The sequence below is a fragment of the Syngnathus leptorhynchus genome, chromosome 1 (genome assembly GCF_054491065.1).
Source record: "Syngnathus leptorhynchus isolate UIUO chromosome 1, UIUO_Slep, whole genome shotgun sequence".
Taxonomy (NCBI): Eukaryota; Metazoa; Chordata; class Actinopteri; order Syngnathiformes; family Syngnathidae; genus Syngnathus; species Syngnathus leptorhynchus.
In genome coordinates this window covers 5,149,069-5,163,694 of record NC_141195.1, presented here as the reverse complement: position 1 = coordinate 5,163,694, position 14,626 = coordinate 5,149,069, and the positions used below count along the sequence as shown (strand labels likewise).

General features: G+C 44.0%; 1 protein-coding gene across 6 annotated transcripts in view; it reads right to left on the bottom strand.

Annotated features, from left to right (window-relative positions):
- Nucleotides 1-14,626, bottom strand: part of LOC147061529 (voltage-dependent calcium channel subunit alpha-2/delta-3-like) — a 77,955-nt gene that overhangs the window by 58,203 nt on the left and 5,126 nt on the right. For all 6 annotated transcript variants that reach the window (XR_015066926.1, XM_085918520.1, XM_085918513.1 and 3 more), the window contains exon 3: nucleotides 2,699-2,815. Coding sequence is in view for 5 of the 6 variants with exons in the window: in XM_085918520.1 (XP_085774646.1) it covers nucleotides 2,699-2,815 (117 nt within the window). In the remaining variant the exon portion in view is untranslated. The remainder of the gene's footprint in view (nucleotides 1-2,698; nucleotides 2,816-14,626) is intronic.

The following is a 14,626-nucleotide window of genomic DNA, read 5'->3' as shown; positions in this document are numbered from 1 at the left end:
CAATAGGACAGCAATTACCATTGCCAGCGATACGGGGGGGGAGTTGCAGCCTCGACAAAACGGATAAGGGCTCAGTGACACCTTGCTGTCTGTGCTTGGCTCATTGGCGCTGGCTCACAGCCACATAGACAAAAGCACGGTGGTGAGCCAGTAATAAAGGGAATGAGAAAGGCAAACAGCAGGTCCTGCATTTCATCATTTGCCTTACAAATTGCAAATACATTTTGACTCATGTTGATTTCTGTACTTGCCATGCATCATGTTCATACATGAATGCATCTACTTTTGATTCTTCAAGAAAATCCCATTCATCTTGGGCGATTGGATTGCTGTTAGCGAGGACCTACGACCACATTCTGGGGTACTCCGATTCTCATCTGACCAATGACAGTGAGACCTGGAAGGGTGCAATTGGGAAGAATGGTAACTCCCCCAATCTGAACCAGAGTGGTACATTACTGGATTTACGTTCTCATCACAGATCCTCCATAACAAACACAAAGGTGTCCCACTTGGGACCAGGAAAGCCGAGGGCGCAGTTTGATGATCAGTTTTGAGGCCATGTCATTGTCCATGCATGTCTTGAACACTCGTAAAGATAAGAGCAAAGCTGTCAACACCTGGTGGTGTGCTGGAAAATTTGAAAGGCGTTTAGGGCCTGTCAGAAGAATTTGGTGGGTACTGACAGAACAAGCAGAATGTAGCTTTGGGCGTAGGAGGTGATGAGCCCAAGCACATTAATAGTCTGAATTTGCAAATAGACTACAGTTTATTTACAAAAAAAATTGTATTCAAATATTAGCCTGCAGTTTAAACAATAGTTTAAAAAAAAAACATTTAAAAATGTCTTTGCCCCCGCTGCAATAACTGGAAACTTAAGTGCATGGAGAGCAAAATTGCATTTGAAGTAGTTGCGTGTGCTTTTATTTTTCACATATCGCCACGCATTCCCAACTACGGAGGAGCGACTGCCACAGGTAAAACGATATCAGCAGATGAGGACTCGGTGAAGAAAATGTCCCATTAACGCAGAAACAGAGCAAAAATTTGAAGGCTTTTGAAGTGCATAGTGAAAAGCTTAACTTCAAAGCGAGTTGCAACAGCTCCATTTTAACTTGAATAACACAAAACAGTCGCTGGTTCCTTCTAAACATGCGTTTGCATAAATATATGAACAGTTCATTTGTATTCTACATAACTGTAACACAAAATCAAACCTCTTTTTTTGACCTAAAGAGTCTTTAAAAGAAATATATTTACAGGTGCAGCTCTTGCTTCTCAGCAGGTGGCAGCGAGCGATAAAGAGGGGGAACTGACACAGACACTGGGAGATAAAACCACAATGACGGACAGGGCTGAGCGCCTGCACGGAAATTGAATCTCTGGAGTGCAGCATACAAAAAAAGGAAACAGCAGAGATGGGAGAGGTGGCTTGGAGAGAAAGAAGAGAGAGAGAGATGAAGCAGACAAAAGAGAGAGAGATTTTTTAGGACAGCTGCGAGTGTGCATGCTTGGCCCGACACGAGAGTTTGGCTAATATAGGCAGAGGGAAATTGGATTGAAAGTGAGATGAAGAGAGGGGACTTCCATTGTACGTTCCTGACTAATAAGTCAGCCAAAGGTGAGGAAATGAAAAAGGTGGCAATGAAGTGGAAAAATGATAGCTCCTGATAAGGAGTAAATTCTCCATCCATTTAGGTCATATAGCCTTCCATTCCCTTTTCTTCTATTTGTTTTTCGAGTCAACGTCCATAATGTTGCAAAATATCAAGACCACATATGAAAATGGAACTCCAGTGTAAACATAGCCTTTGTTCTGGTGCCATATGAATATCAATCAATCTCCCTGTGTGAATCTTCTGACATGGATGGAACACATAGGTCACATTCACAATCCCCTGAGATGAACAATTATGAGGCATTTTGCATTCAAGAAGAGGTCTTGAGAGGAGCTATTAGCCCACAGAGTCCTTATGTCTTCGGGGCTTTAACGCACTCTCCGAGAGATGACACACAAAGAGACTCACAGTATATTAGTGAACTCAATGCATCTTATCATTCAGGTAAAAAAAAGTGATGCTTGTCACAAGGCACATTTATTTCCCAGTAGCAACAGACTCACAATGCATGTAACTAATAAAAAAAAAAGAGATAGTGAAAGCATTTGAAAATGATTCATTCATTAATTAATTAATTAATTAATTTATTTATTTATTTATTTATTTATTTATTTATTTATTTATTTATTTTCATCTTCTTATCAGTCCTATTTTAAGGCCAGTACGGACAATTGCGACACTGGGCAGAAGATTTTGCTCCAGGAAGTATTGAAACTTGAAGATTTCCTGGAACGTTGGACTGACTCTAGACAACTTCTGCTGGATGCATCTAGTAAGTCTCAAGTATCAGCAAGCCTTGTCTATATTACAGAGTAGATAAAGTGATATTTATTACTGCAATAAAGTACTGTCACTACTCCACAGAAAATCACATAAGAAGAGTCCTGAAGGAGCCATTAAGATACTGATGCTTGCTCAGTGTACTTTTAGATCAATAAAGTGAAACAACCTTTACACTCTGTCACCTTCCGCCTGACACACCTGGAATTGTGCAAATGCCACAATGTAACTGGACATAGTAGGGGTGGAATTAATTTACTGTATAATATAGCCATCATCTGCTCCAGTATGTGTCGTACCTTCATTGCTTGGGCTTTCTTGTGAAACATCTCCTCCATGTTCTCTGCCAGTTTCTTCACGAGACGCAGCCCATCAATCTCCTCCACACGCACGGCCCTGTCAAACTCCTTGTATTTCTGCAGGGGGGAAAAATGCCACACCATTAACACCATTAGGAGAACATTTGCAATGTCGTCACTGTTAATATTTTATTTATATCAGACAAATGAGCGAGATATAATTTATCACACAGCATTTTAATATATTTTTAAGGAATGATTCCCGTAATTTTCAGACTATAAGTCGCGTTTTTTTTCTTAGTTTGGGTGGGGGGACATATACTAGCATTCACACATGCTTGCCATTAGTCGCACCTTAATTTGGGACACCGACATTAAATCTGGTTAATTCCAACAACCATACCGACAGATCTATGTCCCCATAATATAAGGAATACCTGATCACATTTTTATACACACAAGCACACAGATGATTTAAGCAAGGGAGTATAGTTTTTACGTTTTCTAAAATTTGTGCAAAACTCTTGGTAAAGATTTTTCACTCTTGAGGGGATTATACGGGAGATTACGGTCATATCATACAGTGTGCCCTCCCCTCTTCTGGGCATTTGCTCTTAGCTGCTCCTGCACGGTACCAGACAAAAGAGCAAGGTGACGGAAGAGACAAGTTCATGGGAGGGAAGAAAATGGTCCAGCAGGTTTTGAGATTTAAGTAATTGGCTGAGAGGGAGCAGATTGTGCTCGTATGTAGCAGGGCGGTGTAATGCAGTACTATGGAAAAAGACAGTTAAGGCATTTAGACAGACGGACGGAAAGACGGACGGAAAGACGGACGGAAAGACGGACGGAAAGACAGACAGACAGCTACATCAACCATGAACATTCATGTTCAGACAGTATACGGGCCTGAGAAGAGAGTATTGAATCAATTAAAGTTTCCTAAGTAGATAAGATTTTTAGAGCAATTACCGAGATTAGAGGAAAGTGAGTTGAATTCCTTAGGGCACTTTGCAACTTGCAGTATGATGGAAGGCGAATAAAACCCCTGTGTTTGTAAATGTTCGTGTCAAAGGATTTCTGTCTTTAGCGCTGTTGTATTGCCGCATGGCATTGCCTCTTCAAAGGACAAAATAAAGGCTTTGAAAGGCACTGATGGTGGGTGATACATGTTGAATTATGTTTTGCTGACTATAACTCCAATTCCTTCTAGTAAGATTCAAAAAGTGAAAAAATATATGCATGCATTTTCTGACACATTGTGACTGGTGATTCAGCAGGCAAAATTGCGGCAGCTTCATCCTCATGAAATCATGGCAATAATCCCCTTTACCGGGTGACAACTGCAACACTTCACAACTGAGTGGGGGTGGGAGTGGGGGTGCGGGCGAGGCTGTCAGGTCATGTTTTGGGGTTTCAGGTTTCTTCTCTAAGGTCCGGTTCAAAACAAAGCACTTGTTTTGTCTTTTTTTTGTTACAATCATACCTACAATAACATCATGTGAGGTCACATTAATAACACCAATATAAAGTATTTTATATATTTTTCACAAGCCCGTAATGTTATAATTTATTCAGGTCATCCATTTTCCGATCCGCTTATCCTCACTAGTGTCGCGTAAAAGGAGTTTAATATTATTAGTCATTAAGTACACACATCTATGCTTTGGCTGCAGTTTCTTGAGTTAAAATGGAGCATCTGTTCATTTTGAATAGTAAAGCAAGATGTCCTGCTGAGGAGTGTGGCACAAAATGATATTGGGCCTCGCAAACACTGGTTGGACCAAAACAAAGCCTGATACTTTTCAATGCTTTATTGTCATTATTCGCAAAGATTAGAAGATAGTTTAAGCAGCTCAAAACTTAGCGCTAACATATATGTATATTTGTGGAAGAATGTTGGTTAAGGGCGGCTCGGTGGCGCACTGGGTAGCGCGTCCGCCTCACAGTTAGGAGGGTGCGGGTTCGATTCCACCTCCGGCCCTCTCTGTGTGGAGTTTGCATGTTCTCCCCGTGTCTGCGTGGGTTTTCTCCAGGCACTTCGGTTTCCTCCCACATCCCCAAAAAACATGCTTGGTAGGCCGATTGAGCACTCCAAATTGCCCCTAGGTGTGAGTGCGAGTGCGGATGCCTGTTCGTCTCTGTGTGCCCTGCTATTGGCTGGCAACCAGTTCAGGTTGTCCCCCGCCTACTGCCCGTTGACAGCTGGGATATGCTCCAGCACGCCCGCAACCCCTGTGGGGATAAAGCGCTACAGAAAATGGATGGATGGATGGATGTTGGTTATGACATCTGCTGGGGTCGTTAGGAACGTCCAACCAATTGCGATCTTGTGGGTGGTAAAAGGATAAACCCTCGGCCCACTGATAACATGAATATTCGTGTGAGTGTGGAGAGAGCGACCAGACCATCGAGCATATACTCCGAGCGTGCAGAACACCCTAGATTGGTTGGCTGTTTGGCGTGACAAGCTATGATGATGATGACATCAGCTGAGAGAAATTTAATGGTAGGAAGAAAAATGTAATTGTGGAGTTAACCTATTTTTATAATTAACCGGATAGCTACAGTCAGCTAGCATAAACAGTCATTGGGAGGCCAGAAAATTACATTTAATTGGCCACATTACATAACTGTTGGAAACAAGTTTATATTGTATCATCTATACCAGAGTGTGGTCATGTTTTAATAGATTCAAAATCTGAACAAGTTGATGACCAATATTGTGTTCAAACTCACAGGCTGCATCTTCCAATAAGAAAGGACATGCTTTGGAATTTGAGATGTGTTCCCTCCCTTTTGTTCTCTTCAATGTGGCGTGTTAGCGCATAGACAAAGCAGTTGCATCATATGCATCTGTGACAATGTGCATTCGCCTCTTGGGGTTTGATGCTAAAGTGATTGATGGAGGGGAAAATACTTCCAGTAGGTGGCAGGAAGGGGGAACATGAGATGATGATTAAGACCCAAAGGCATCACTTGGTTCAGGTTGATTTGGTCTTGTCAGATTTTTCCGTGAATAATTGTGTCTGAGAGGGTGACCACAACTACACATCAACTGATGTTGTATACCTATGAATGTTGGTGGGCAGAAGCCAAGCCAGGGAAACCACTCCCGTATGACGGAAACTCTCCAAAATAGCAAATCATTGCTCTACCCTCCTCCTTTCATAGGTTCCCTCGTGGGCCAGGCGACAAATTGGTCCCTCAAAAGAAGAGCGCTGACCGGAGACCAAGTGGAACAATTAATTTCACGCTTGTCCAGGCTGCCTCAAAAGCAGGTTGGTCCGAGTTCGTATCTGCTGGCACAGAGATGGAGGATTGTGTAGAAATCCCTTACACGGGCAGCACATGTAACTTAACACACATACTGAAAACTAGTGTTGTCACAGTACCGACTTTATGACTTTGGTACTCTACCTGCAATACCGGTACTGAAACGGTACCTCGACAAAAATCTAAAGATCAGCAATAAACCTTAATAAACCAATACCTTTTTATTTTTTAGGGGGGGTTCTTTTATTTATTTACTTTATTATTATTATTAATATGATTATTATTTTGATCCATCCATTTACTTCCGGACCACAGGGACAGCAGGGTGTAATATTGAGGGTGTAATATTGAAGCCAAACAGGAAGTGTTCGATTGAAAACTCCACCCCTCTTTTCGCCAAGTGTCCAAGACATGCAGCCGCAAATTTGATGACACGACTACACAGTCGATCATCAAAATGTGGCCTTGGGTGTCTTGGTGTCGCCAAATGGAAATATCGACACCCCAATGTTTAAACATCCAAGCAAGTTATGAAGCCTGAAAATAGCAATTTGAGTCTGACTCAAGTCAATTTATATTATTTGTGTCCCTCATTTCTGATGACTTCCTAAATTTCAGGAGTAATCAGTCATTTCAAAATCCAAACACAGAGATTTATAGGTATCGTGTTTCCCATTGACGTTTCTGTTCCCTACCTAATTAAAACATGTTTGATCATTATTATTCAAATCTTGAAATAGATTCATATCATTTATTCATGTTCACATAAACAGTAATTAAAGGAATTTTGAGCACGTTATTTCAGAAGCGTCTCACTGCAGCTTTCAGTTTCAAAAAGTCAAAGTCAAAGTCTGCTTTATTGTCAATTTCTTCACATGTCAAGACACACACAAAAAATCCTACCATAGCAAGTTTAGTGGTGAGGTCATAGCTACATGGTAATGCATGTCATCATCATTTGCTTCATTTCCACAAAACACATGTGGACTGGGTGGGCGAACTCCCATGCACCCTCGAGGATCCTGCCAAGGGTGTAGAGCTGGTCCACTGTTCCACGGCAAGGACGAAAGCCACACTGCTCCTCCTGAATCCGAGGTCCGACCTCCCGACGGACCCTCCTCACCAGCACCCTTGAATAGACCTTACCAGGGAGGCTGAGGAGTGTGATTCCCCTGTAATTGGAACACACCCTCCGGTCCCCGTTCTTAAAGAGGGGAACCACCACCCCAGTCTGCCAATCCAGAGGCACCGTCGCCGATGTCCACGCAATGTTGTAGAGGCGTGTCAGCCATGACAGGCCCACAACATCCAGAGCCTTTAAGAACTCCAGGTGGATCTCATCCACCCCTGGGGCCCTGCCACCGAGGAGTTTTTTAACTACCTCAGTGACCTCGACCGCAGAGATTGGAGAGTCCGCCTCAGAGTCTTCAGGCCCTGCTTCCACAATGGAAGGCGTGTCATTGGAATTGAGGAGGTCTTCGAAGTATTCTCCCCACCGACTCACGACGTCCCTAGTCGAGGTCAGCAGCACACCATCTCCACTGTAAACAGTGTTGACCGTGCACTGCTTCCCCCTCCTGAGACGCCGGATGGTGGACCAGAATCTCCTCGAAGCCGTCGGGAAGTCATTCTCCATGGCCTCACCAAACTCCTCCCACGCCTGGGTTTTTGCCTCAGCAACCGCCGAAGCTGCGTTCCGCTTGGCCATCCGGTACCTGTCAGCTGCCTCCGGAGTCCCGCAGGCCAAAACGGTCCGATAGGACTCCTTCTTCAGCTTGACGGCATCCCTTACCGCCGGTGTCCACCAGCGGGTTCGGGGATTGCCGCCACGACAGGCCCCAACAACCTTACGGCCACAGCTCCGGTCGGCTGCCTCAACAATGGAGGCGAGAAACATGGTCCACTCGGACTCAATGTCCCCCAACTCCCCCGGGACGTGGGAAAAGCTCTGCCGGAGGTGTGAGTTGAAGCTCTTCCTGACAGGGGATTCTGCCAGATGTTCCCAGCAGACCCTCTCAGAGCGTTTGGGTCTGCCAGGTCAGACCGGCATCTTCCCCCACCATCGGAGCTAACCCACCATCAGGTGGTGATCAGTTGACAGCTCCGCCCCTCTCTTCACCCGAGTGTCCAAAACATGCAGCTGCAAATCCGATGACACGACTACAAAGTCGATCATCGAACCGCGGCCTAGGGTGTCCTGGTGCCAAGATCACACATGGACACCCTTATGCTTGAACATGGTGTTCATTATAGAAAATCCGTGTCGAGCACAGAAGTCCAACAATAGAACACCGCTCAGGTTCAGATCAGGGGGGCCGTTCCTCCAAATCACGCCCTTGTCTCTCACTGTCATTGCCCACGTGAGCATTGAAATCATCCAGTAGAATGATGGAGTCCCCAGAAAGAGCGCTCTCCAGCACCTCCTCCAGGGACTCCAAGGAGGGTGGATACTCTGAGCTGCCATTTGGTGCATAGACATAAACAACAGTCAGGACCCGTCCTCCCCACCCGAAGGCGGAGGGAGGCTACCCTCTGGGTGCAAAAAGTATGCCCACACCTGCTCGACGCCTCTCAGAGGTGGGCAACTCCAGAGTGGAAAAGAGTCCAGCCCCTCTCGAGAGGGCTTGTACCAGAGCCCTAACTATGTGTGGAGGCAAGTCCGACTATGTCTAGTCAGAACTTTTCTGCCTCACACACCAGCTCGGGCTCCTTTCCAGCCAGAGAGGTGACATTCCATGTCCCTAGAGCCAGCCTCTGCAGCCGGGAATCGGATCGCCAAGGTTCTCCCCGCCTTTGGCCGCTGCCCAGCTCACTTTGCACCCGACCCCTTTGGCCCCTCCTACAGGTGGTGAGCCCATGGGAAGGGGGACCCACGTTTTCTGTTCGGGCTATGCCTGGCCGGGCCCCATGGGCGAAGGCCCGGCCACCAGGCGCTCGCCTTTGAGCCCCACCTCCAGGCCTGGCTCTAGAGGTGACCGGCATCCGGGCGAGGGAAAACTAGGTCCATTTGTCTTTTTCATCATGAGGGGTCTTCTGAGCCGTGCTTTGTCTGGCCCCTCACCTAGGACCCTTTTGCCATGGGTGACGCTACCAGGGGCATGAAGCCCCAGACAACATGGCTCCTAGGATCATAGGGGCACGCAAACCCCTCCACCACGATAAGGTGACGACTCACGGAGGGGTTTATATTTTTTTCCACGGACAAACAAAACATTCAAGTAAACAACACAAAAAGTAAAAACAAGAAGGCACAATGAATAAATAAGAGCGGTGAATAATAAATAAATAAATAAATAAATAAATAAATAAATAAATAAATAAATAAGAGGAGCAAAAATGGAGCAAGTGTGCATACAGCAGACAATCAGAATAAAGCGCAAAAAAGGTCGTTGAGTGGTGACCCCTGGACTATACGACGGATAAATCACATGTAAACATTAACAGCAGCAGCAGACCTGAACAGAAACTACAATCCAGGCTGCTCAAACCCATATTGCTCTTTTTTATAATTTCCTTAATATGCCCCAATATCCATTTGGCTGGAAAGTCACCCAGACCTCCTGTGTGTGTTTTTGTCGATTTAAATGTCGCCTGAGGCTTATTGAGTGGAAGCGTAGAATAACAGCTGTAGACTAACATGAGCATGCACCGTTCGTGGAAGTCCTTGTAGCATGGCTGCTCAAAGGAGCTCGGAATGTTTCCTAGTGTGCACGGCGTCTGTTAGGTATGCACCATTGCCCGTAAGAGTCGAAGCCAAATTCTTGCTCTCTCTAATGGCTGCCATGTCTTCACATGCATTGAGATCATAATGGCTCCTCATCTCCTGATGGCTTTGGAAACCTTATGTATGAAAGAAAACAAAACAAAAAAGGGGTGGGGGGGTTAACTAAACTGATGAGGCTATCATTGTTATTACTTTGGACAAAACTAGTCCAGTGTCACTCATAATACTCATCAGCAATGTTATCAATAGAAAAATAATGTCTAGATAATAAAACAAGCTTGTCTGGTAGCTTTTTTTCCCCCCTCTTCTCTCAAATGGAGCTTCATCTTCCCACAGTCAATATTACAGTCAACCAGTTTATTACTCTGGGAGAGAAAAAAATGTCCGGTCCTTCACGGCCACTAAAGCACAAGTTCAGAATGTGTTGTTAATGCGAGACGCAAGCAAGTACGGGTGAAGGTCGTGAGCAGAAAGGAGCATTCGTCCACTCATCTGGAAGCTCTCTCCACTGCCGAGTGATGTGCAAAAGAGGCGGAATGAAGCAGAGTCAAAATAAAAGCATTTGTGTCAATGTGCATGACAACGACGTAGCGGTTGACTTATTGTGACCCCCGTGAGAGTGACGCCATATTGTGCTGGCCCAACACAACGACAGTTTAGCGAGGCCTCTGTGTGCACCTGTGCAATCCTGTCCCCAGATCCCCTTCCATGTATTCTTTAGTGCCAGAGCTGCACACTATCTATTATTAAAACAAAGTGATGGCGTGGGAAGAGGAGACATTTTCAAAAGTAGTCAAATAATTGGACAATGCTGAACAGTTAAAATCAAGGTAGCAGCTAGAGCAAAGTTTTACGTTATCTCTTTCAAATATTAAAGCAATCATTATTATTAAACACATTTTGACGCTTGCTGTCAGTTGCCGGTCCATCTTTACCTGCAAGAGGTTTTCTAAAAACTTGAGTATGATGGATCTGAGAAGCCACAAGTCACTGACAGGCCTTCACACCAAGCTGCACATATTCAGTACTTCAAGTCCCTTCCATTTACAAAGCTGGCGATTGTTGTGCTGCTGGAGCAATGACAGTGAGCTATTCGTCATCATCACAGAAACTTAATGTGATAGATCAAAGGTGCTTATGTATGTGTGTGATTGTAAAAATGTGCCTGGTGACCTGTGCTGCTGCAAGATGACATGCGCTTTATCTGCCGGCCATCTGAGGCACAGCCACACCTGAGTAGCCGATGCCTGACAACAGAGGATATTCGTCTTTTGTGTCTGTGTAAGACTAGACTGCATGCCAAGTTTTGCTTGCATGCCTGCTTTGCAAAAAAAAAAAAAAAAAGATTAAATGTGGATGTGAATGGGGGGGAAAAACACCTTACAAAAACAAATTGTCCACTAAAACAAATACTTCACGCTTTGACAGAGAAACTGGCAGTAAATCAAAGAGTCACACAGCAGAACAAGGCATCAAAAGTGATTGATATTTCCAAGTACACAAATACAGCGTCAGCACATGCAATCTAAATACTTTAATCCGGTGGCCAAAGGCCGTGCAGCGTTTGATTTGCGGTGGCTTTTCTCACAAACAAAGCACTAATTACATTATGAGTAGGTGGTTGCGTTAACAAAGCCGCCTTGCTCAAACGTCAAAAGCAGCATGGCACAGGCCATACAGTAATCCCTCGCTACTTCGCGCTTCTCCTATTGCGGCCTCGCTCTATCGTGGATTACTACACCATCAGTGACTCCCCGATGGTCGTGGCTTTTTGCGGCGTCACTTGGAGCACAGGGCTTTGTCTGCCCATATGACACTAATGGCTAATGGGAACTTGTTGATCTGTGTCCTTGCAGCGGATTGGCTTAGCAGTTCTAACAACATTTTATCTCAGGCTCCCGCACTTTATTCACTCCGTCTGTGTCAACATATCAGCAGCACCTCAGAATTCCACTTCATTACACACGTACTATCACGTCTCTGCTTCTCGATTGACAAGCGGAGTAGAACTGTGTGTCTGCTTGTTACTCCTGATCGGATTGTCCTGTTTGCCCGTCATAAAAGTCTAAAAAGTGTTGTGCAGATGCCCTCGCGCTGGGCAGCGGAGGCGCGACAGCTGGCTGAGAATAATTGTCAATTGATTGTCTATGTGAAGCCCTTTGAGACTGCTTGTGATTTAGGGCTATAGAAATAAACTTGACTTGACTTGACTTGACTTGGTCAGCACGGCAAGAGCAGAGTGGAGTCGTTGCACGTTTAGATTTTAAAATGACGAGCCGGTCAGCGAGCTCGCGTCATGCAGGCATCTCGTATCACAGCGGGTCAGGCACATGAGAATCAGGTACCAGGCGTGCGTGTCAAAACTGTGAGGACTGAAGATTAGCAGTTCCGTATTGGCGCCTTGTGCCTCAGAGGTCTAGCGCGTGATACCATAGGCCAGCAGGGCGAGAGCAAAATGGACAAAGGAAAAATGCACCGCCGTGCAGAAACAGTCAGGACAACGGCAGTGAGCATAACCACGTCCAGGATTTGGGACAGCGCCCAGCACTGAGCACTACGTGCTGAGCAATGTGTGGATGCCCTCGCGCTGGGCTGCCGGGATGTGTCAGCCGGTCAGCACCGCAAAAGCAAAGCGGAGCCGTGACACATTTACACTAAAATGTTTACAAATACAATAAAGTGTTTAAAAGTAAAATTAGAAAAAAGTCTTCTGCGGATGCGCTAGTGCTGGGCCGCGGGGGGGGTGTCAGTCGCCCAGCACGCAGGAGCAGAGAGGATCCGTGACATTTTAAAATGGTTTAAAAAGTGTTTAAAATACAATAACGCATTTAAAAGTACAATAGAGTGTATAAAAATCAAATCATAAAAGTCTTGTGCGGATGCGCTGGGCTGCGGCGGCCCGTCAGTTGGCCAGCACGTAAGAGCAGAGAGGAGCCAGATACGTTTACACTTCAAAAAAGGTTCATAAAGGTCTTGTGTGTATATTGTAACAATACATTTACTCGTATTGAATTCCTCTTTTATTTAAATAAATAAGAATGTTTCTGCAAGCCAGTTTGACTTAAAAAAAATTATAATTGTTTAAAAATAAAAATAAATATTTAAAAAACAGTGTATAAAACTACAATAAAGGTTCATAAAAGTCTTGTGTGGATGTTTTATATATTTAATCTTGTTTATTTTCTTTATTTCCCTATTTATTTAAATAAAGAATGTTTTTGAAAATCAGTTTGACTTTGAAATGTTTGCTAAAGTTTTTAAGAATACAAAAAACATTTAAAAGTACAAAATACAGTGTTTAAAAATCCAATAAAATACAATAAAGGTTCATAAAAGTCTCTTATGGATATTGTAGCAATATATTTTCTCTACATCGCAAATTTACCTGTCGCGGGTGGTCTTGGAACCAATTATCCTCGATAAACAAGGGATTACTATACTCCTGACTGACTTTGTAATTAACTCGACAGTGCACTTTGCTCTTTGTGTCTCATTTACACACAGACAAGAAGCAGTTATAAATTCTGCAAGATCATTTTTTGGTGGATGAGAACAAGTGAGTGAGTGTTTTAGGTAAGAGAAGGGCAATACACATCGTTACACACACTCTCGCCTCAACTCATCATCAGTCAGGCTGAACGGAACCTGACAGCGAGTCAATTTCCCCAAAACTAAATCTAATCTGTGGCTGTCTCCCCTGTACTGACACCGAGCAACGGTGGAACGCCTCAAACGTCACCCATCATCGGCAGCAGATTGGCATCATCACACATCCCACACTCACACTAAGTCATCTCACTCTATAGAAGGCAAAGAGAAAAAGGTATAAAAACAAAATACTTCATAACCGCGGAGGTGTAAAATAGTCTGCTGTTCACTGTTTTCACACAAACTGAGAGCAATTGGCCAGCATTTTTCACATGTGAACATCTGAAGTGTTGATTCCTTATAGGAAGATGTATAATCATGTATAAAACCAGCTCTCAATGGAATGAGTAAAATGAGCATCAGGTTTGTAATTTCGGCAGACACAGCTCATTATTAATTCGGCCAGATATATACATACACACATATTCATAAGTGTCATACAAAGAGCATACCGTTTATACGTGTTAAAATATACACACATGCTTTTCTTCAGTACTATTCAGCCAAATGGATTACTGCATAGCTGTCACACATCATTACACCTTCTCATCGTCCCCTTGCCTTTTGCTCTCTAATGCTCCCCCATGTGCATGAGAAAAGCCTTGTCGATGAACAAACTCTCACACAATAATGCACAAATGTAGTATGAGGGCCATTAAAAGCAGCAGGGGCAATTATTGAGGACATTGAGAAAAATTATGTTGCAACATTGAGGCTGTGTTCATAAAGGGAACATCTTCTTGATGATGAAGTTCAGATTCTTTAATGAGTGTAACAAGATGTCGGAAATCTCTGACATTAGTGCCAGCAGGATTACTAAACTCATTAAGAAGGACGATGACATCAGGGAGTGAAGGCAGTGTATAAGGTGAACACTTAATCATATAATATAAATTGGTGGAACTAGTTATATGCATAGGTGGACAACTGGTTAGCACGTCGGCCTCACAGTTAGGAGGGTATAGTTATATACTAGATCTGTGCGGCGAGCGCGGCGTTGTTGACATAAAGGGCGACGAATTGGATTGATGGATTTAATGATTAGGAGTGAGACAGATGGTTTGATAATATTGTTGTTATATGATAGTTATTTGAAATATACTTGATATATCGTTATATGGGTCTGTGGAATAATTAGAAATGCAACTTACAACGAGTCCGACGTCAGTGGCGCAGCGCATATGCGACGCATACGCGACGCATACGCGGCATTGTTTACATAAAGGACGATCGATGGATTTAATGAATTGGAGTGACACAGATGGTTTGATAAACGTGTTATT